Source organism: Lontra canadensis, unplaced genomic scaffold (genome assembly GCF_010015895.1).
Source record: "Lontra canadensis isolate GAN:19392208 unplaced genomic scaffold, GSC_riverotter_1.0 scaffold99, whole genome shotgun sequence".
Taxonomy (NCBI): Eukaryota; Metazoa; Chordata; class Mammalia; order Carnivora; family Mustelidae; genus Lontra; species Lontra canadensis.
In genome coordinates this window covers 1293499-1318099 of record NW_022631093.1, presented here as the reverse complement: position 1 = coordinate 1318099, position 24601 = coordinate 1293499, and the positions used below count along the sequence as shown (strand labels likewise).

The 24601-nt window shown below is 35.1% G+C and overlaps 1 protein-coding gene and 1 pseudogene across 3 annotated transcripts in view; both read left to right on the top strand.

Moving 5' to 3' along the window:
• FNIP1 (folliculin interacting protein 1) overlaps positions 1-24601 on the top strand; it is a 153246-nt gene that overhangs the window by 68933 nt on the left and 59712 nt on the right. For 2 of the 3 annotated variants that reach the window (XM_032837636.1, XM_032837634.1), the window contains exons 3-8: positions 5973-6107; positions 9316-9416; positions 9841-9915; positions 15096-15187; positions 21372-21455; positions 22631-22702. In XM_032837636.1, the coding sequence (XP_032693527.1) occupies positions 5973-6107; positions 9316-9416; positions 9841-9915; positions 15096-15187; positions 21372-21455; positions 22631-22702 (559 nt within the window). The remainder of the gene's footprint in view (positions 1-5972; positions 6108-9315; positions 9417-9840; positions 9916-15095; positions 15188-21371; positions 21456-22630; positions 22703-24601) is intronic. The other variant, XM_032837635.1, reaches the window with a different exon arrangement.
• Positions 23813-23943, top strand: LOC116855242 (annotated as a pseudogene).

The window sequence follows — 24601 nt, the reverse complement described above, 5'->3', positions numbered from 1 at the left end:
GTTCTATAGTTTAGAGTCTGGTTTTCGTTTGTCTTTTTTTTTTTTTCTTTTTTCTGTATTCTTTTTTTTCCCCTTAAATTCCCCACATGAGTGAAATCATATGGTATTTGTCTTTCTCTGACTTATTTCACTTAGCATTATACTCTCTAGATCCATCTATGTTGTTGCAAATGGCAAGATTTCATTCTTTTTTATGGCTGAGTAATACTGCATCTCTCTCTCTCTCTCTCTCTCTCCCTCTCTGTCACACACACACACACACACACACACACACACACACACATATCTCTATCCATTCATTGATCAGTGGGCCTTTAGACCCTTGGGCTGCTTCCATAGTTTGACAGTAGTACTGCAATCAATATAGTAGTGCATATATCTTTTCGTATTGCTGTTTTTGTATCTTTTTGATTAAATACTTGTAGTGGAGTTACTGGATCGAATGATAATTCTGATTTTAACTTTGGGGAACATCTGTACTGTTTTCCACAGTGAATGTACCAGTTGGCATTCTCACCAACATTGCACAAGGGTTCCCTTTCTTGACATCCTCACCATCATATTTTCTTGTGTTTTTGATTTTAGCCATTTTGACATGTGTAAAAGATATCTCATTATGCCTTTAATTTGCATTTCCCTGATGATTAGTGATGTGGAACATCTTTTTAGGTGTCTTTTGGCCGTCTGTATGTCTTCTTTGGAGAAATCTGTTTATGTCTTCTGCCAATTTTTAATTGAATAATTTGGGTTTTTGGTGTTGAGTTGTAGAAGTTCTTTTTATATTTTGAGTGCTAGCCCTTTGTGAAATACATCATTTGCAAGTACCTTTTCCCACTCAATAGATTGTTTTTTAATTTTGTTGATTGTTCCTTTGTGTACCAAATATTTTTAGATTGATGTAGTCACAGTAATTTATATCTGCTTTTCTTCCCTTGCCTTAGGAGACATACCTAGAAAAATGTTATGACTGGTGTCAGAGAGATTTCTGCCTTGCTCTCTTCTATGATTTTTATGGTTTCAAGTCTTATATTTGGGTCTTTAATTCATTTTGAGTTTATTTTTGTGTATTGTGTAAGAAAGTGGTCCACTTTTATTCCTTTACCTGTGTCTGTTTTTGTGTCAGTACCATACTGTTCTGAGTACTACAGCTTTGGAGTGGATGTTAAAATCTGGGATTGTGATACCTTCAGTTTTGTTTATCTTTTTCAAGATTGCTTTGGATATTTGGGGTCTTTGTTCCATACAAATTTTAGGATTTTTTTGTTTTAGTTCTGTGAAAAATGCTGTTGGTATTTTGATAGGGTTTGTGTTGAATCTGCAGATTGCTTTGGGTGGTATGGGTATTTTAACAGTATTTTTTCTTAACAATCGATGAGCATGGAATTATCTTTCCATTTGTTTGTGTAATTTTCAATTTCTAATCATTTTGTTACATTTTTCAGAGAACACGTCTTTGACCTTCTTGGCAAAGTTTATTCCTAGGTATTTTATTCTTTCTGGTGCAGTTGTAAATGGGATTATTTCTTAATTTCTCTTTTGGCTGCTTCATTATAAGCTTATAGAAATGCAACTGATTTCTGTATATTGATTTTGTATCCCGCAACTTTACTGAAGTTATTTACTGTTTTAGTAGTTTTTTGGTGGACTCTTTAGGGTTTTTTATATATAGTATCATCTCACCTTAGTTATTGAAATTTTTATTTATTTCTTTCCTATGTGGATGCTATTCCTTTCTTTTTGTTGTCTAATTGCTGTGGCTAGGACTTCCAGTCCTATGTCGAATGAAAGTGAGAGTGGGCATCCCTTTTTCCTGATCTTACGGAAAAATCTCTCAGTTTTTCACCATTAAGTGTGATATTAGTTGTGGGTTTTCATATATGGCTTTTATTATGTTGGGCTGTGTTCCCTTTAAACATACTTTTTTGAGGGTTTTTATCATGAATGGATGTTATACCTTATCAGATGCTTTTTCTGAATCTACTGAAATGGTCATAAGGTTTTTATCATTTCTCTTGCTAATGTGCTATGTCGTGTTGATTGATTTGCTGCGAATATTGAACCACCTTTGCAACCCAAGAATAAATCCCAGTTAATTGTGGTGAATGATCTTTTTAATGTTTTTAGTTTGGTTTGCTAGTATTTTATTGAGAATTTTTGCATCTATGTTCATCAGGGATATTGGTCAGTATTTATTTCTCTTTTTTAGTGCTGTCTTTATCTGGTTTTGGTATCAGGGTGATGCTGACCTCATAGAATGAATTTGGAAATTTTCCTTCCTCTTCAGTGTTTTGCAATAATAGTTTGAGAAAAATAGGTATTACCTCTTCTTTAAATATTTGGTGGAATTCTCCTGTGAAGCCATCTGATCCTGGACTTCTGTTTTTTGGGGGGTTTTTGATTACTGATTCAATTCTGTTGCTGGTATCAGTTTGTTCAAATTTTCTATTTCTTATTTAGTTTTGGGAGTTATATGTATCTAGGGATTTTTCCATTTCTTCTAGGTTGTCTAGTTTTTTGGTATATAATTTTTCATAATCTCTTATAATGGTGTATATTTCTGTCATGTTGGTTTGTTATTTGTTATTCTTTTTCCTTAATGATTTTGAGTTCTCGCTCGCTCTCTCTCTCTCTTTTTTTTTTTTTTTGATGAGTCTGGCCAAGATGTATCAGTTTTTTGATTTATCAATTTGTTGATCTTTTCAAAGAAGCAGCTCCTGGTTTCACTGATGTATTCTATTGTTTTTTTAGTTTCTACTTTATTTCTTCTCTAATCTTTGTTATTTCCTTTCTCCTACTGATTTTGGGTTTTGTTTGTTTTTTTTCTACTCCTTTAGGTGTGAAGTCTGATTGTTTTTTGACATTTTTTTTTTCCTTCTTGAGGTAGGCCTGTATTTTTATAAATCTCCCTCTTAGAACATCTTCTGCTGCATCCCAAAGGTTTAGACAATTGTGTTTTCATTTTCATTTGTCTCCATGTATTTTTTCACTTTCTCTTTAATTTCTCAGTTGATCCATTCACTGTTTAGTAGTATGTTATTTAACCTCCATGTATTTGTATTTTTTACAGATTTTTTTTCTTGTGGTTGATTTCTAGTTTCATAGCATTGTGGTCAGAAAAAATGCATGGTATGACTTTGATCTTTTTAAATTTGTTGATCCTTGTTTTGTAGCCTAATATATGATCTATTCTGGAGAATATTCCATGTTTAGTTGAGAAAAATGTGTATTCTGCTATTTTAGGATGGAATGTTCTAAATATCTATTTTAAATTTCTCTGGTGTACTGTGTCATTCAAAGCCCTGTTTCCTTGCTGATTTTCTGTCTGGTTGATCTGTCCATTGATATAAGTGGGGAGTCCTCTACTATTACTGTATTACTATCCATTACTTTCTTTTTTTTTTTTTTTAAGATTTTATTTATTTATTTGACAGTCAGAGATCACAAGTAGGCAGAGAAGCAGGCAGAGAGAGAGAGGAGGAAGCAGACTCCCCGCCGAGCAGAGAGCCCGATGCAGGGCTTGATCCCAGGACACTGGGATCATGACCTGAGCCGAAGGCAGAGGCTTTAACCCACTGAGCCACTAGGCGCCCCATATCCATTACTTTCTTTATGCCTGTTATTAGCTGTTATGTACTTGGGTACTCCCATATTGGGTGCATACATAATTATAATTGTTATATCATTTTGTTGGATTGTCCTCTTTTTAAATATCTTTTTAAAAATATTTTATTTATTTATTTGACAGAGCGAGCACAAGTAGGCAGAGAGGCAGGTAGAGGTGGGGGGGAAAGCAGGCTCTCCACCGTGCTGGGAGCACAATGCAGGGCTCAATCCCAGGACTCAGGGATCATGACCCGAGCCAAAGGCAGCCGCTTAACCAGCTGAGCCACTCAGGCGACCCTGAATTATCCTCTTTATTAATTATATAATATCTTTGTTTCTTGTTACAGTCTTTGTTTTAATGTTTTACATCTATTTTGTCTGATGTAAGTATTGTTACACCAGGTTTCTTTACACTTTAGTTTGCATGGGAAATGCTTTTCCATTCCATCACTTTCACTCTGCATGACTCTAGGTCTGAAATGAGTCTCTCTTTTTTTTTTTTTAAGATTTTATTTATTTATTTGACAGAGATCACAAGTAGGCAGAGAGGCAGGCAGAGAGAAAGAGGGGGAAGCAGTCTCCCTGCTGAGCAGAGACCCCAATGCAGGGCTTGATCCCAGGACCCTGGGATCATGACATGAGCCGAAGGCAGAGGCTTTAACCCACTGAGCCACCCAGGCGCCCCTGAATTGAGTCTCTTATAGGCATCATATAGGTGGGTCTTGTATATGCTACTTCTAGATGCTGTATGGGGCACTTAATATATTTATATATAAGTACATACTGAGATAAACACACACACACACCTCTCTCTTACGTGTCACAAATACTCTACTGATTAGGTAGGGTTTTTCTCTCCATTAAATAGATATGCTCAGAGAGTTCAAGTAACTTGCCAAGGAGCAGGATTTAAATTCATGTCTATTTAGTTTTAAAGCCCTTGTTCTTTTTAGTTTTAGTTGATCATGCTCTTTACATTTTTGGTTAGAGATGGTTTTGAAATTAACATGTGTTCTCTTTTACAATGCCTTTGGTGATGTTGGCAACTTGTAAAATAATTGGTCTTCAAAAATGGTGATTTCAGTCAGATTACTTCTTCTGAAAACCTCCCTGAAGTCTTTTACATGGAAGAGTGACATACTGGTAACTGTGATAAATACTTTTAGGAGTATTAAAGTCCTTGGTGGATTACAACTTCGGTACTTGTGAGCAGTGAAAGCTCTAGAACCTGTTGGGAAATTAGGAGGAAAGCAAGACCATAGAGAAAAAGAAATAGAAATACTTGGTTCTTTCATACTACACTACACCACTGTATAGCCTTCTGGTTCTAAACTCAGCTGTTATTAAAAACTTAACTTCACTACATGAATACATTCTCATTTCAAATTAATAAACATATGTTCATATATAGAGAGACACACACATTTAGTAAAATATGAAAGCTCCATTTGCATTTCTCCTCCCATCCCTACATCTCTCTATAGAAGCCTTTTGTTCATAAAAATATGTTAATGTGGGCGCCTGGGTGGCTCAGTTGGTTAAGCATCTGCCTTCAGCTCAGGTCATCTCAGGGTTCTGGGATTGAGCCTCATATTGCGATCCCTTACTCGGTGGGGAGTCTGTTTCTCCCTGTCCATCTGCTGATCTCTCACTTGCACACTCTCTCTCTCTCAAATAAATGAATAAAATCTTTTAAAAACTATGTTAATGTGGGCGCCTGGGTGGCTTCAGTTGGTTGAGCGACTGCCTTCGGACTTCCGGGATCGAGTCCCGCATCGGGCTACCAGATCCTTGGGGAGTCTGCTTCTCCATCTGGCCTTCTCCTCTCTCATGCTCTCTCTCACTCATTCTCTCTCAAATTAAAAAAAAAAAAACAAAAACAAAACTATGTTAATGTCACTTAATGAAAAAAGTTTTTTTTCATATAAATATGTTACATAATGTTAACCTGTAATGTGTATTGTTATATTTAAGTGAATTAGTATTTTAAATTTTCTCAGTTTTAATTTCTTATATGGGAGAAAATTGATACAACTCAACACAAAAGGTGTAAAAGGGGGTTTGAGATCCAGATATTCAAAAACTGCTGTAATACATTACATCACTAGTAATGAACATTGTTGTAGACCATAATAATATAGAAAAACTCCATGATTTGATAATCTTGGTGAGAAAAGCATAATACAAACTCTACAAGAACAGAAAACAGTACTGGAGAAAATGCAGTAAAATGCAAATCATTATACCAAGGTTATATTATTTTGAATTATTTCATACTTGGTTTTTTCAAAGGTTTTTATATTATAATTAAACTTGTATATGATGAAAAGTCTTTTATAATATGAATGGGCATAATATCTCTATTTCAGAAGCTCTGTAGTGATGCTCAAGTAAAAGTCTTTGGGAAATGCTGCCAACTGAAACCTGGAGGAGACAGTTCTTCCTCACTGGATAGTTCTGTGACTTCATCTTCTGATGTAAAAGACCAGTGTCCTAAGTACCAAGTAAGGTCATTGATAACATTTATTTGTTCATTCACTCATTTACAAATACTTTGGAGCACCTACAATGTGTTATGCACCATCCTAGGGACCGGGGGTAAGGACCTAGTCCTTACTCTTCTGGGGAGACAGCTAATTAAATAAGTTTATGCATTTTGATAAATCTTAAGAGAAGTTCAGAAAATGATGGGCATAGGTAGTAAAGGGTAATTTCTCCCTTTTATTTCCCAATTCAGATTTTTTTGGCTATCAAAATAATTTATTTTAGATACTTTTACATTATTGAAATATGAATGCAAATATAACCTATATTATATAGCCTATATATACAGTTTGGCTGTAGTATGAAATTAAAGTATGATTGGAAGTATACACATGCAGAAATGGACATTTATATTTTTCAGAAATAATCTCTTTTAAAATACAAAGTTAAACAAATTAGTACCTAGTGGGAACTTCTGTATAAACTTGTTATATTTTACATATAACGTTAAGTGTTTGGTTTCATACCAGGTATATGTCATCTGTGTGAATTTATTTGTGTCATCCAAGCTTACATGAATGTATCACAAGTATTTCATATTTAGCAATATCAACATGGAATTCTGGGTCTTTAAATTATTTGTAGTTAGGTAATTGTGTTTGGATGGGAAGTGACCCTTCTATCCGGTCATGTGTACAGTGTATTTGAAAGAGCTCTGAGGTGTTTAGAATCCAGGTACTAGGAAGTACTATTTAGTTGGCCCTGTCTTCCCCTGTTTCTCCTCCAGCTTTTTAAGCATGACAAATTAGTAAGTTCCTAATAGTGTTATGCTATGTGACATCATCATACTTATACCAGGTTGGATGTTTGCTGATTGAGTTGTGTAACTTTGCATTTCTTCCTGCTGTAATGCAGTTAAAAATGAATATTAGCACATGGATCCAGATTGTAGAAATGCTGAGCCATTGAGTGATTGTACCCTCATGTTGCATCAAGATCCGTAGAGATTTACTTTTTTAAAGTTCAGATTCCCAGGATTTCTTCCCAGATATTCTGATTTGGTTCAGTATGATCCTGGAAATCTGCTCTTTTAGCAAGAGACATTGAATTATTGTAGCATATAGTTCACTATACTTGATAAAATGTGATTTTGGGTAACTAGGACATTATCTTTGATCTACACAGATTATTACAGATTAATAGCTTCCAGCAATTGGTACTTTAAAAAATTGACCTTTTAAGTAAGGGCCTTATTTAAAAAAAAAAATGAAAGATAACAGCACTTTTTAAATTATAAAATTTATTATAGATTATGTCACATAAAAATACATAACATGACATTCATGATAACTATTTGATATGTATTAGAGCAGGTAAGGAGAACCTTTACTGGAAAACTCTGGTCTAATACAATTTGAACACAAATTTATTTTTACTATATTTGCTTTTTGAGGACTCTTTTCCGGTTTTATTAGTAAAATATATAAATGCTTTGATAGTTGAATTCATAATAGTTTTGAAGATTGGCATTGATCTTTAAAAAAAAAACAAAAAGCCTTTGCACTTGATCATTAGAAGAATTATTCACCTCTCTTTCCAAAATGTTGTTCTTAGTACCCAAACCTTCGTGTTTTGAAATAAAAATTTTTTCTCAATCAGATCCCTAGATGAGTTATTTTAGTAACCAGGTATATCAGAAGTGTTTTTTTCTTAAACATTAGCTTTGTGTCTTTATTAAAACAAAATTAAGACTATAGTACCTAAGAGAGAAAGAATAATATGTAAATGAATATGTATAAAAACTAATACAAAAGTTACATATAATGAAATAGATTGCTATTTGAAGATTTTTTAAAAGAAAGCTAGCAAATGCAAATACATAGATTTTTAAAAAAAATACCCAGATAGGCATTAAGTAAACAAAGGAATCACATAAAAATAAAAATAGTATGCAGATGTATTCCCTGTCCTCCACATGTAAAATGGGGGTCTTTAACACTTTGTTGTCAGAAGAGTCTTTTAAATATTTTTTTAAAAAATCCTCCCAATTTTTTATTTTTTATGAGGGAATGGCTTAGTGAAATTTATAAATAATACTCAACTACTATCTTACATAGTTATTTAGATCCTCTTCCTTATCACTTGTTTTATTACATAACTATGTAAATTAGGAATTGGATTATACCTAGGGATTATTTTGTTCATATGACAAGAAGTCTGAAAGGCTGTCTAGGTATGATACATGGGTTTCAAGATAGCTTTAGAAAACCAAGGCATCCTTATCTTAGCCAGAGTTCATGTGTAACTGTTGCCTTTTGGTCCTAATATGGCATCTCCATCTCCAGTGACTTCCATTTATATCATTGACCAGGCCTTATAAATGTGTAAGTTCTGAAAGGTGCTGCTCCAACCATTAATTTAACCTTTTGGATGTAGAAACAAATTCTCGATTTGTCTACAAGGAAGGCTGTGAAATGCATTTAAAAAAAATTCTTTTTTAAATTTTTGGTTGGGCACATTGCTGCCCTGAAACAAATTAGACTTCAAAAAATAAAGAATAAGCTATTTTTGGGGGTAGTTAGTGATGTTTACCACAGTATCTAATTAGTAACCAAATAGATGAGTTCAATGTTACCTTTTTTTCTGACTCCTGTGATGACAAAGACATTTGAAGAAAAATGGAAAGGAGTAACTTTTAATTTGACTTCTTTGAGAATAAGACATTCTAATATTTTAAATAAGTTCTTTTAAAAAATACAAAATAGATATACATTACCCTGTTTATAGATACCTCTTTTGCACATTAAGAGCAGTAAAAACTGTTCTGCATGTTCAGTGAATTCTATTTCTTATTTTCTGTCCTGGAGAAACATTGCATATGCACAAGATGCGGTTAACAGTGTTTATGTAAGCATTAAGCATTATTATAATAGCAAAAACCAGGAAGTAATCTAAATGCCTATCAGTAAGAGCAGCTGTGGTATTTTCATACAGTAGAATACTATGTATTTAAAAGGAGTAGTTGTATAACAACATGGTTAGATCTGTAACATATTGTGAAATAAAGAAAATCAAGCTATAGAACAGTGTATACAATGTAGAGTCATTTTTTAAAAATATGTAGAGTTATGTAGAATAACTGCAGCAAAGGAATTTTCAGTAAAATTTAATATTTGAAATAGGTTTTAAGTTTTGCAGTTTTATTAATGTTCTGATTATTTTTTTTAGGGTTCTCGGTGCTCTTCTGATGCCAATATGCTTGGAGAGATGATGTTTGGCTCAGTAGCAATGAGCTATAAAGGGTCTACCTTAAAAATTCATCAGATCCGGTGAGGGCTTTTCTGATTTTTCATAATCCATTTTAGAACATGTAATTTTTGAAGATGAGAGAATTTCCTGTAGTCTTCACACAGATGGAGCTTGTCAGATTTATGGTGTTTTATGGGTTTCATGCTACTTCATGACTGTTGGAACCATGCAGTGAAATTTTTGTGATTTGTACGTTTTTTGGGAAGGGGGAATGGAAACAGGGAGAGGGGGAGAGAGAATCTTAAGAGGTCTCCATGCCCAGTGTGCAGCCTGACATGGGCTTAATCTCACAACCCTGAAACCATGACCTGAGCAAAATAAATAGTCTGACACTTAACCAACTAAGCCACCCAGGTGCCCAGGTACATTTTTATTTGTAATAAATTGAGAAGGTTTTTATGTTTTAGTTTTGATCTCTCTGTGTCCCTTTCTTTTTCTTCATAGTTCCCCTCCACAGCTTATGCTCAGCAAAGTTTTTACTGCACGGACTGGCAGCAGTATCTGTGGAAGTCTCAATACGTAAGTGTGATTATGAATGCTGGGAGAAATGAATTATTTAGGATGTGCCAAGTGTGAAAACTAACAGACTCTACCCAAGGTTGCAGTTTAAATGGAGATTTTCTTCCATCCCTTAAGTTTGGAAATTTATGGAGGCCAGACTTTTTCTCTAGCTTTATTGAGATATAATTGACATCTAACATTGTGTCAATTTAATGTGTACAACACATTTGATACATTTTTATATTGCAGAATGATTAACATCATAGCATTAGCTAACGCCACCATTCTGTCAAAATTACCATTTCTTTTTTGCAGTGAGAACAGTTAAGATTTACTCTTTGAGCAACTTTCAAGTGTATAAAATAACTGTATTATTAGCTATAGTCAGCATGCTATACATTAGATCTCAGAACTTATTAATCTTGTAACTGATGTTTGTACCCTTTGCCCGTTATCTCCCCATTTCCCCCACTCTCAACCCGTGTAACCACCACCCTGCTTTCTGTTTCTCTTTGTTCAGTTTTTTTATATTACACATGTAAGTGATACTATATAGTGTTTGCCTCTCTGTCTGACTTATTTCACTTAGCATAATGCCCTTAAGGTTCATTCAGATCGTCACAAATGGCAGGATTCCCTTTACTCAAAGTCAGATAATATTCCTGTGTGTGTGTGTGTGTGTGTGTGTATTTTTATCCATTCATCTGTTGGTAGACTCTTAGTTTGTCTCCATTTATTGACAGTTGTCACTAAAAGCACAGTGAACATCTGAATGCAGACATCTCTCTGAGATCCTCATTTGAGTTCCTTTGGATATATATCCAAAAGTGGGATTTCTGGATCACATGGTAGTTCTATTTTTAATTTTTTGAAGAACCTTCACGCTCTTTTCTCAGTGGCTGCATCAGTTTTATTCCCACTAACAGTGCACAAGGGTCCCCTTTTCTGGATACCCTGTCCACCACTTGATAATCTCTTGTCTTTTTGATGTTCACAATTATAAAAGGTGTGGGGTGATACCTTGTTATGGTTTGGTTTGCATTTCGCTGATGATTAGTGATGTCAAGCATTTCTTTCATGTACCTCTTAACCATTTGCATGTCTTTGGAAAATTGTTCAGTTCTTTTGAATATTCAGAGGAGGTATTAATTTTTTAGTCAGGTTGTTTTTTGCTGTTAATTTGTATGAATTATTTATATATTTTGGATAGTAACCCTTTATCTGATAAAGGATTTGCAAATATTTTTTACCATTCCATATATCGCCTTTTCATTTTGTCAGTGTTTATTTGCTGTGTAGAGTCTTTTTAGTGTGATGTATTCCCATTTACTTATTTTTGCTTTTGTTGCTTGTGCTGTTTGTGTCATATCTAGGAAATTGCTGCTATGACCAATGTCAAGGAGCTTTTGCCCTATGGTTTCTTGTAGGAGATTTGCAGTGTTGGGGTCTTTTGTTTATAATTTTAATCAATTTTGAGTTAATTTTTGTGAGTGGTTATCCAGTTTTCCCATCATCATTTATTGAAGGCACTATCCTTTCCCAGTTAAATGTTCTTGGGTCCCTTATCAAATATTAGTTGACTGAATATCCAGGGTTTTTTCCTGGGCTCTTAAATTCTGTTCCATTGTTTTGTGTGTTTGTTTTTATGCTAGTATTATAATGTTTTGATTATGTTAGCTTTGCAGTATAGTTTTTCTCAGGATTGCTTTGCTATTCAGGGTCTTTTGTAGCACCATACAAATTTTAGGATTGTTTTATTATTTCTGTGAAAAATCCCATTGGAATTTTGATAAGACTTGCATTGAATCTATAGATGACTTTGGGTAATATGGACATTTTAACAATATTTGTTCTTCCTACTTTTTTGAGGGTTTTTTTTATGGAAAGACATATTTTGTCATATGCTCACTTTCTTTCTCCCCCTTCGCTCCTCCTTCCTTCCTTCCTTCCTTGTTTAAGGTTTTTATTTATTTATTTGAGAGAGACAGATAGTGACAGCATGAGTGGGGAGGAGAGGGAGAAGCAGGTTCCCCACAGAGCAGGGAACCCGATGCAGGGCTCTGTCCCAGGACCCTGGGATCATGACCCGAGCCAAAGGCAGACACTTAACCAACTGAGCCAGCCAGGTGCCCTGGTCATATGCTTTTTCTGCATCTGTTGACTTGATCATATGATTTTTATCTTTCATTCTTTTAAAGTGGTAATTCTCACTTATTGTTTTGTGTATACTGAAGCATCCTTGCAGCCCAATCAATCCTACTTGATCACATTGAATAATCCTTTTAATGTTCTGTTGAATTTGGTTTGCTAATATTTTGTGGAGAATTTTTGCATTTACAATAGTCAAGAGAAGTGATCTGTAATTTTATTTTCTCATAATGTTCTTACCTGGCCTTGGTGTCAGGATAACACTGGCCTTGTAAGATGAGTTTGGGAGTGTTCCTTCTTTAATTTTTTGAACAGTTTGAGTAGAGTTGGCATTAATTCTACTTTATATGTTTGGTAGAATTTACCAAGGAAATCATCTGGTCTCCTTGGCTTTTCTTGTGTTGGAAGATTTTCGATGAATGATTCATTTTCCTTACTCATTATTGGTCTGTTCACATTTTTTATTTCTTCATGATTCATTCTTGGTATGTTGTATGTTTCTAGGAATTTATCCATTTTTTATAGGTTATTCATTTTGTTGTGTAACTATAGCAGTCTCATGATCCTTTTTATTTGTATGGTATCAGATGTAGTGTCTCATTTTTAATTTCATTTATTCGAGTCCTCTTTTTTCCTGGATTAACTAAAGGTTTGATGATTTTGTCTCTTCAGAAAACCAGCTCTTAGTTTAATTGATCTTCAATGTTATTTTTCCTTTTTCTATTTCATTCTCCTATTGGCCTTTATTTCCTTCCTAACTAATTGTGGACTTTATTTTTTTCTCAGTTTTTGAGGTATAATTCAAGATCATTTATTTGAGATCTTTTTGGCTTTTTACTGTAAACATTTATTGCTCTCACTTCCCTCTTTGAACTGCTTTTGTAATATCTCACAGGTTTTGATATGCTGTGCTTCCATTTTTATTTGTTTCAAGGTATTTCTTGATTTGCCCTTTGATTTCTTCTTCGACTCATTGGTTGTTCAGAAGCATGTTGTTTAATCTCCACATATTTGTGAACTGTCCAGCTTTCCTTTTGATACTGATTTTTAGTATTACACCATTCTGGTCAGAAAAGATACGTGGTTTCATTTCAGCCTTCTTAAATTTGCTAAAACCTGTTTTGTGACATATCATGTGATCAGTATTAGAAAATATTCCATGTTCACTTGAGAAGAATGGTATTCTGCTATTTTTGGATATATCTGTATATGTATATATCTCTTAGCTCCATTTGGCCTAAGATATGGTTCAAGTCCAACATTTCCTTGCTGACTTAATGTCTGGATGATCTATTAATTGTTGAAAGTAGAATGTTAAAGTCTTTTACTAGTTATTGCATTGTTGTCTCTTTACATATGTTAGTATTTGCTTAATATATTTAGGTGTCTCTGATGTTGAGTGCGTCTGTATTTGTGATTGTTACTTGCTATGTTTTCTTGATGAATTGCTCTTATTATATGACCATTTTTAAAGTTTCTCGTTACTGTTTTTGGCTTGAAGTCCATTTTTTTTCTGATATAAGTATAGCTATCTCTGTTCTTTTTTTATTTCCATTTACATGGATTATCTTTTTCTGTTCCTTCACATTGAGCTTATATATATCCTCAAAGCTGAACTGAATCTCTTGTAGGCAGCATAATGTTGGATATTATTTTTTTTTATTCAATAAGCTATTCTCTCTATGGAATTCAGATTACTTCTCACTTGAGTTTAGTTGAAGAATAGGAAATGTGCTTTCTCTTTCTCTAATTTGCTTCTGGAAGCTATGTCTGGAAGTAAAATGTTGACAGCATTCCCATGTTAGGATGAGATATGGATTTACCGTTTTGTAGTGACATGCCGAGTTAGCATCTGTATATTGTGCTCTTCAGTTTTTAGATTGTAGAATTAACTCTGCAATCAGGAGTGGCACAGGTCACCCATGGTGGGGCACAAGATTACCACAGGGTGTTAATGCTAAGATTAGAAAAGTGAGGCTGAAATAAAGGCAGGCCTGATACTAGAATCATGGGCTACATGCCAGAACTTGGTAAATGAATGACTAGGGCTAGAGTGAGGTGTTAGTGGATTCCATTGATGGCCTGCAGGGTCCAGGTCAGAACACTGGCTATCAGAATCTGTGGAGTTACCCAAAGTCGAAAGGTAGCAGGGAGGCTACTCAAACCTTGAAAAATTCTCAAAAGGTTCCATTAATTGAAAATGCTCCAAAAAGACCTATCAGGGGTTTCATTTGCTAAGGTTCTAATACTTATAGCTCTTTATTAACTTTTCTTTTAGGAAGGAAGGAAAGGGAAAGAGATTTTTTTGCACTATTATGGATGCTTAAAAATAGTGATGTTACAAGTGCTAATTTTCAAGAGTTTAATACTAAAGTAGAAATTAGAGATCCTACATTGGAATCACTGGTTCTAGCTCTGATCCTCTCAGTTTCTTCATCTTTTCTAATTTTTTATTTGTGTTTTTAAAAATCCCTAGGAAGGATACTTTGTACTAAATGCATAAAGTAGTTCTATTTTTGTTACTTTGAAAGATTTACTAGCAGAAGTCATACAGTTCATTTATAATGTGTGAACTGATGATACCTTGATTTTTGTTCTTGTTTATCTCTTTTTTATTCCTGCCAGAAGTTTAGGAAATAATTTCAGGTCCAAAATACAAGGGAAAGCTTTACAATTTAAATTGGGGTCAGTAACCTTTTTCTGTAAAGTTCTAAGTAGTGAATAATTTTAGCTTTCTGGGCTCTCAGTATGTCTGGTTTCTCAGCTCTACCATTGTAGCATTAAAGCAGCCATATACAGTATATACATGGCTGTGTACATAGCATGGTTATGTTCCAGTAAAACTTTATTTATAAGAACAGGCAGCAGGGTGGATTTAACCCTCAAGGTGTAGTTTGCCAACCCCTGACTTAGTGCTGTAAACTAATAAGAATACTTAAAACTTAAAAAAAAAAAACAGTTTTATACTTAAAATTTCATTGGGATATGCAAAGAATTGCTATAAAGAACATAAAATGAATTTGCAATTTATTGTTTCTTTTTCCCTTTAGGCTACAGGACAGTCTTGAATTCATCAATCAGGACAACAGTACATTAAAGGCTGATAATAACACAGTTATTAATGGATTACTTGGAAATATAGGTAAATGGTTCCTTTGGTTTTACAAGTTTTAAATAGGTTAACAGTAAAACAAGGATTTGCAGTTTGTTTTTAATAATGTAGACCTTTTAATAAGACCACAGAGTTTGACATACTAGAAGTGGAAAAGGAATTTAAATTGGCAGTATATATAACATTTGTATTATTTGAAAAACATAATTTTTGTATATTTGAACAATACTTTTTTTGTATCTGAAAAAGAACTGCTGAAGATATATCTGGTTTGTTTTTTGTTTTTAACTTTGATGCATCTTTGAAAGGCACTGTCATTCATATAAGAAGTCCTTACCAGCTTTTTTGAATATTTCAGCTGAAGATTACTGGTATTATTCTCCATTCTGTCTTCCCAAACCATAAAAGTAATTCTGAAATGGTGCTCATTTTTGTGACCTGAATTCAGATAGATGAGCAGATATTCAAATTTTATGTTCCCTTAAAGATTTATTAAAATAACAGCTTCATTAGTGATTTGGATAGTTGACTGTTCTTATTTAAGTTTAACATTCTGAAGTGACAAACTGTTCCTAAAATTTCTAGTCATTTGTTTTACCCTACAAAGCTCAACTAAATTGATGCTGGCCATATTCCTGGTACGCAAATAACTAACATGCCAGAACGTGGACAGCAATTAGACAAGGATAAATATTTCTCTATTTAGTGAGAATTTTTTATTTCAAATTGATTTTAAAAAATATTAGTTACATATATAAATAGGAAAGAGTTTTTCTTCCAACTTGAACCATATTGTAATCTATTATTTTTTATAATTCATGTTCATTCAAATGAGCAACCATTTATACAGCAAATAGTATGAGCTAGTTACAGTGTCAGGCATGTACTTTAGAAAGTTTGCATATTTTGGGGAGCCTGGGTGGCTCAGTTGGTTAAGCATCCAACTCTTGATTTTGGTTCAGGTCAGGATCTCAGGGTTGTGAGGTTAAGCCCCATGTTGGGCTCTGTGCTCGGTGAATCTGCTTGAGATTTTCTCTCTCTTTCTGCCCCTCCCCCTGTTTGCATGCTCTTTTTCTCTCTCAAAATAGGTAAGTCTTTAAAAAAAGAAACTTTGCACATTTTTTAGAAAAATAGAGGAGTACTGCTTTTTCATAACTCAAATGATCAGTTATTTCATTGGTTTTAATAAAGTAAAAATGTGACGAGATAACTGCATCTTTTTTCTTTATAATTTGACACTTTACAAAGCTCAAGAGGTTAATTAAAACCTATTTTAATCATTCAAATCCATTATTACTTAATACAGTAAATTACCTTATGGATGCTAGATATACTCATCTTCTGTGTTTTAATACAGGATAGGAAATTCATTTAACAAAGCACAGACTTTAAATAATGAGTGTCTTTTACTTGCACGTTTGTAATTGTTTGCACCTGTTGTATACTTAAGCACTCTGCTAGGCCCTGAGGGTACAGTGGTAAACCAGACACACTCCCTGCCTCAACAGATTTATAGTTAGTGCGAATCACACAAGAAATACAACAACTGTAGTAGAGTGCAGTTAATTCTTGAACATGTTAAAGAGCATGGTGTGATAGAAATGAGGAAGAGTACCTAATCCAGTCCTGGAGAGTCCCAGACTTTCTTGAAGATATAAAGCCTATCCTTGAAGGATTAGCCCTTTGATTGCGGACAGAAACATTCTAGGAAGATGCAGTAGTGTGTGCACAGACCTAGGAGCAAGAGATGATAGCATGAGGAAAGAATATGAATAAATTAGTGTTGATGGAGCAAAGAATAGGAGTAAATAAAGTTAAAAGAAATAAAAAAAAAAGTGAATAGGAGGTTGATGACAAAGGACACTTTGGGCTGTAGTGAGGATTTGAACTTAAGTGTTAAGCAGTTGAGTAGTAGTGAGGGTAGTTAGTTTTGGTCCTCTGCCTGTTTTTTAACAGGTGCCAAGGCACGATTAAACATGCAAGGTTAATATTAGGAGAAATGACTGTGAGAGGAAATGAGGCAGGGATCTGGTAAAGGTCAAGAGAACCATCAGATTGTGATGCAAGTCTGACTCCAAATGAAGAGAGAAGATTGAATGGAAGTGTCCTATCCTGCCATGCAATGCATGGAAGGTTTGGTAAGGCCATTGACAAGTCTTTAAATCAAAGTTTGTTGTCACATGTGTTCCAAAATGTGCCTGCCTTACTGTTTCTGCTGTGGTGAGTTACTGGCTAACAGTAGCCTATAGGGTATGTGGCCTTGCACAGACATCACAGTAGATGTCAGAACACATCATCTTGGGGGTACTTAGTCAGTTATACTCCTTTTAGCTAGAGATCTTTGTGGTGTGTTCTGAAGGTGACCACAGAGGAGTTGTCAGACTAGAGAAACATGATCAGATTAGCTTTATATCTTCAAAAGAGTATTCTAATTGCAGTGGGAAAGGATTTAAGTGAACTGATGGGATTGAGGAAAAGATCTGTATTAGAAGGTCCTTCTGATAATCTAAGTGTCAGATAATGGAGACCTAGAGTAAGACTGTCAGGACAGGGAGTTGTTGAGAGGTTCCTTATGGGAAATAGAGTGGACAGGACTTGGTAATTAGAGGAAGAAGGGAGGAGAAAGGAGAACTCAAGTGTGGCACTTTGCTGTATGGTTGTATAATTGCTTGGATATTGATGCCATTTATTGGAAGGAACAGAAGAAATTAGGAATTGGTAATTTTAGGTTTATGTATGTTGGAATAGAAGTATTGGTTGGTTATTCGAGTATCCATTATAGTTCTTTAGTAGGTGTAGCAGTAGGTGCTATAAAATAAAAATTAGTGAATATAAAATAATTTAAAAGCAGTAAAGTTTTTTTTGGATTTTGTTTTTTGTTTCCAGTCATGTGAAATTCGAAAGAGCATTCCTCATTGATTAACAGTTTTTCTCCTTCTGGGAGTTCTGCCTTCTTCATCATGTAGTTTCCAAGGTTGTGCTCAGCTGCACAAAGCCAGTGGAAAGGAATTGAGTATGGAAAAGGCACATCTATTTCATAACCAACCTCAGCCTGAACATGACATATATCAGTTTTGTTCAGGTTCCATTAGTGGTAATTAATCACATGGCTTCACCTATATATAAGAGTTGAGAAATAAGATCCCTAGCTGGGTAGCTTCCCAGAAACTCCTTGATAAAATAGAAGGGAGAGCACAGTTCTTTATTAGACAGCTGTATCTCCCGTGGATTTGTGAAACATTAGCTTGTAAATGATAAATGAAAGTGTAAGAATGAATGAGGTGACCTAGGAAATGTTAAAGAATGAGAAGGAAATGTTTGAGGCTAAAGTCCTGGGGAATGTTGGCTTAAAGAAAGAAGGAGTAGGGCGCCTGGGTGGCTCAGTGGGTTAAAGCCTCTGCCTTCGGCTCAGGTCATGATCCCAGGATCCTGGGATCGAGTCCTGCATCGGGCTTTCTGCTCAGCAGGGAGCCTGCTTCTCCTCTCTCTGCCTGCCTCTCTGCCTACTTGTGATCTCTGTCTGTCAAATAAATAAATAAAATCTTTAAAAAAAAAAAAAGAAAAGAAAAGAAAGAAGGAGTAGGTGAAAAGAAGCACATAAAGAGGATTAAGAAAAAAAAACCTACTTTGTAATCCCTGAACTGTGGGGAAAAGTTCAAAGTGTAATTTAGTCAGCATCAAATATATAATAAGGTAACATAAGAGTATGAACTGCATTAGTCAATGGGAAGGCTTTTGGTGGCCTACGTAAACAGTTTCAGTGGGGAGAATAGAATAGAAGCCAGAGTTGAGGAGAGACTCAGAGGTCATTTTTTTCCCTGAGATTTAAGCGGTGATTCTTTTTGGTCTCAGGACCCCTTTATACACTTAGAAATTACTGAGAAACACAGGGAGCTTTGGTTTATGTGGGTTACCTTCTTTGATGATGTTTTAAAAATTAAAACAAAATTTAAAAACATTAATTTATTAAAACACAACTTTTTACATATTAATATAAATAACATGAAATGACTATTTTCCATGAAAAAAACTAAATGAGGAGAGTGGCATTGTTTAGATTTTTGCAAGACTCCTTCATTTCTGGCTTAATAGGATACAACTTAATCCTCATATCTGCTTCTGTATTCGTTTTCTTGTAATATGTTGTTTTGGATGAAGTGTATTAAGAAAATAGTTTTATACAGATCCCTAAAGAAGTCTTCAGACCACATTTTATTTTTTTTAAATTTTTTTTTAAATTTTTAAAGATTTTATTTATTTATTTGACAGAGAGAAATCACAAGTAGGCAGAGCGGCGGGCAGAGAGAGAGGAGGAAGCAGACTCCCTGCTGAGCAAAAAGCCCTATGTGGGGCTTGAACCCAGGACCTGGGATCATGACCTGAGCCGAAGGCAGCGGCTTAACCCACTGAGCCACCCAGGCGCCCCTTCAGACCACATTTTAAAGAACTACTGAATTATATAGTATTAGATATATGGAGAGAATAGTTTTGACTGCTTTGTTTAATAATTTTTTTTTGCTTTATTTTTTTGAGAAGAGGGGAGGGGCAGGGAGAGAGACATTCTTAAGAGGCTCCATGCTCAGTGCGGAGCCTGACACGGGGCTAGATCTCCCAACCCTGAAATCATGACCTGAGCTGAAATCAGGAGTCGGTGGCTTAATTGACTGAGTCACCTAGGCACCACTGGTTTTGAATATGTTTAAATGTTGATGGAATAAGAGGTTATAAGGAGGGTAAAGTTAAAGATAGAAATAGTAAAGTGAGATTTTTTGAAGGTCCTAGCTGACATAGAATTGGCTTTGAAAGGGAGGGAGGTGTGGGTTCCTAGCTCTAGCAAGAAGGGGCAGGTGGGACAGAATTTGTTTAAATTTGAAGACAAAGTGGAAGGAAACAGGAGAGTTCCTTCTGGTGAATTCTGTTTGCATACACACATGCATATGTGGGAGACAGTCATATCCTGAAAGTAAGGAAGGAGGTAGGTAGAGAAGGAGTTTAAAGAGAGTAGATAAGTTTTGAAGTAGCTAGAGAGAATTAAAGAAAGAGCTGAACAGTTAAAACATGGAAGGATTGCTGCAAATGCACTATAATTTTAGAAGTTCTTGTTATAGAAAAATATCCATCAGCAATTTGAAAAATTCATGTCACTTGTTAAAACTAAAAGCCCCCTATTCTATCCTAGGTAACCTCCTAGGTGGCTCTTTAGGCTGTCTTGATTAAGCAAGTAGGCAGCCCAACTGCTTGCTTCCAGGTTCTAATGTTGCCCCTTTGGGTCTTCAGACTCTGTTATTTGGTCCAGTGTGCGGCAGCCATGTTTCCTGGATAGCTGGGAGTTGATGGAGTTGTGTTGGTGTTCCTGCTTCCTTTGTGGCTGACCATTGTTTTAGGAACTTTGGTTTCTTCCAAAGTTAGTTGCTTTGTTACTTCACCAGGTTAGAAAAAAGAAGTCTCATACATATTTGTCAGTAGATCCTTTTTCTGCTTTTTGTTGTATGTTGTGTTCTCTTTTCTCAGCCAAGCACTTAGGTGGTTTTCTCTTTACTGCAGGGGCAGGAGAATGCTGTAATTTTAAAACTGACTTTTTGGGGCACCGGGTGATTCAGTCGGTTAAGTGTCTGCCTTCAGTTAAGGTCATAGTCCCAAGAGTCCTGCGATTGAGCCCTGCTGTGGGCTCTCTGCTTAGGGGGAGTCTGCTTTTCTCTCTCCCTCTTCCTCTGCACCCCCAAACCCAGTGTCTCTCTCTCTCTCTCTCTCTCTCTCTCATGCTCTCTTGCACACAGGCTCTCAAATAAATAAATAAAATCTTAAAAAAAAAACCAACCCTGACTTTTTAAAAGGTAAATTTATTTGGCAAATGTCAAATTATTTAGATAATAATACTGTGCTTTTTTGAATCTTTAAAATCATTGTTTTAGGTTAGAAAGGATTGAACATTTAAAATAACTTTTACATTGTGTAGTAGAAGGTTATTTTTATTATTACATACAGGTTTATTAGTAAGTAGGCATGAGTGGTGTTTGACATAAGCTATGACCAGAGAGAAACAGTCCTGTTTCAAGGAGGGGAAGCCAGCTTGAATTATTCTTACTTAATTTAAAAGCTTCCATCCATATCTGTTGGTCTGCATTTGTGCTGCCTAAGCTCACCCTTTATTCCTGACGCTTGTAGCTTCTCTGACAGCCCTCTTTCATATGTATTTTACATTTTCGCCATGTAGGTCTTTCACAGTTCTGCAGCCCCAGGCGGGCATTCTCTGAGCAGGGTCCGCTCCGCCTGATCAGGAGCGCCTCTTTCTTTGCAGGTTTGCCATGTGCTGTGTGGGTAGACTAGCTGGTGTGCTCCAGTGGCTAGAATCTATAGTTAAGCTGTGGAAACAAGAGAGTAGATAAATGCATTTGGAGAGGGTGTGGTTAAGAAAACATTGTTTATCAAGTGTAAGAACTTAATTCCTTTCTACTGAGTATGTTCTTAAAACTTTCCAGAAATTTCAGTTATCAGTAGAATTGACATTTTCATGTAATTTCAGTTTATTTCATATCTCATTATAAAATAACGATTTTAACTTTAGAATCCTAACCAAATTTTAGTATGAACATTATTTCTTAACAATACCAGTTAGAATTTCTCATGTGACATGCTCTTGTTTCCATGGCTGAGTAGCTTTTGTGTACTCATAGTTCACCAATTGCAGAAAATGTTCTCAGTCACTATTTTAAAATTTCTGATCTGTGTTATTCCATAAGAACGATTTCTCTTGGAGCTAAGATTTAGATGAACAAGCTCTATTATATCAACCTGTAAAAGGCATATGTGAGTGTATTTGTTTATATCATTAAATTGATGATTGTAGAGTGTTTTTATGTCTTGTGTCCAGGGAGTTGTATCTAACTTCTTGTTTTAATTAATATTTACTTTCCTTGCAAATATGAGATAGGAATAATACATATTTATTACAGAAAATTTGAAAAATATGAGAAATGAGCAAAAAAATATATATTAGCCATTGTGTCAGCTAGAATTAACCTTTCTGAAAAAAACACCATAATTTAATTTGGCTCATACCATTCAAACTGTCTTCCTAAAATTTTTATTTTGAGGAATTTTTATACCTAACAGTAATATTGGCAGAATAGTAAAGTGAACCACCATATACCCATTATTTACCTCCAGGAATCATTCTTACTAAGTTCAATAGCATGCTTTTTGGTCATTTAGTAGCATATTGTGAGTATTTTCCTTTTAGCATCCCTTGCTTCTTTAGATAATATATCATATTTTCATATTATATGTCAATCTTCACCTAGATCTCAAAGCTTGTTCAACTGAGTGATAGCTCTTGGTGTTGGGTTTGTGCCATGCTATTGAAAAAAAATAAAGGAATGCAATGAGATGAGCATGATTTCATTTGCTACATAAAAGCAGCAACACCACCCTGGATAGCATTATATGCTCTGACAGTTTTGTCTTAATTCACAGTTCACAGCAACCCAATGGACATGCCTGGAAGAGAGCTGAATGAGGACAGAGACAGTGGCATAGCACGTTCTGGTAATGCCAAGTTCATGTGTTAATCTAGTTTTCTTATGAGATCACTGTTATCCAACAATGATTTTTATTTTTTCCTTTACCATCCAATTTCATGTACAGTTTGTTAGTATTGATATTAGCCTTGTAAGAGAATTGTAATGACAGAAGTATTTTAAAATTAAAATTTTCATGTTTACTGTTTCATGTGCCTGGTGGAATATGGCCTAGATGAATGGACATTGGCTTAGACTTAGTCAATATAAGAAAAAGTATTGCTCAAGAGATGGCTTAAATAGTAGAAAAAACACATTTGAGTATAGCTGCTTACTCTTAACTGGAGTTTTAAGTTGGCAGAGTATCTCTTGCCCAGAAAAGCTTAGGCATTTTGTATCAATGCTATATATATATATATATTGCTTTCAAGTATGGGCTCCCAAAATACAGACTAACAAATCTTTATTGAAACATGGACGAGATTAAAAGAAAAAAAAAAAGGTAAACCTTGCATTCTACCTTTAAGAAGCACAGAGTTTACAGAGAGAACAGTTAGGAAAATTGTCCTCCATTGTGTCATGTGTTCTGATAGATCTGTGCAGAGAGGTTTAGGGAAAGGAAACCTGACTTAGCCTGGGCTAGGGACAGGGTGCCAGTAATGCTTTATAGAGGGATAATACTTGAGTTGTATTTTGAGAAGTAAGTAGGAGTTATCCAGGCAAAGGCATGGAAGAAAGGCTTTCCAGTTAAAAGGAAAAGTGTTTGTCAGGGCCCAGATAGTGTAAATGAAAGGAGTATCTTAGGCTTGCATTATTGTTAGGTATGAGAAACTTTATTCACTGTGGTTTATCCATATGAACTGTGATGTTATATGGCTCTGCTGTCTAAATTGTTTATAATTCAGTTTTGAGTATAGTTGGGAAGTCCAAATTTACCAGTATTATAATCCCTAGGTATGCAATTAGAATAACAAGAGGTTAAAAAAAAAAGTTTTCACATGCCTGAACTGTACTCCAGGACTGTAGTCTAGAAAAAGGCTTATGCAGCTATAGTTGAAAAACAAAACAAAATGAAAAACTCAATACCTCATTCTGATGGACAGATATAGTTAAGAACTATTCTGATATGAAAAATCTTAGCTTTGTGCAGTGGCAGTATCGTAGACAATGAGGCTTATCCGAGGCGTGATTATTGCTAATATGAAAAATCTTGATCTTTCAAATAATCTCAACTTCTTTTCTAATTGAATTTTTAATTTTTCTTAGGAACTAATCTAGCGTATATTTCTAACACTCATTGCCTCTGTGTAATCTAGAGATTTAGTTTTCTCTTCTGTGACAGGAATTTAGTTCTTATTATTTTATCCAAGGTTTTGGAGGTGATAAATTAGTATCTGTACTTCATTTTCTTTAGCTATAAATTGAAGGCCCTAGCTGAATTTGATGAGGTGTTAGAATATAGGTGAGGTTCAGTAGGGTAGAGTCCAGAGCTGATGACCAAGAAAGAATTCTTGAGACATCTTTGATGCAAAATGGTGGTTTATTAAAGCATGGGGGCAGGACACCTGGGCAGAAAGAGCTGCTGCTCCAGGGTTGTGATGGGTGGCAGGTTATATATGGTGGGGTTGGGGGAGGTAAGGAAAAAGGGAGGTTTCAATAGAACTTGGATATGCTAAAGAGGACCTACAAGATACCGGATACCAGAGGCTTTGCCATTGCTAAGGTCCTTTTTCCCTTCTTAGCTAGGTATTAACATTAAGGTAGTTGGGAGATTCCTAAAGAATGTCATATATGTCCCATACAGGAGTGGGGGTAGGGGAAGGTTGCTGGGTGTCAACTTTTGCTTTGTCCTCAGCCAGCCTTCTGTTCCCTCATCAGATTGATCTGTAAGGCTTTTTCAAGCCATAACTTCATGTATACCTTTTAA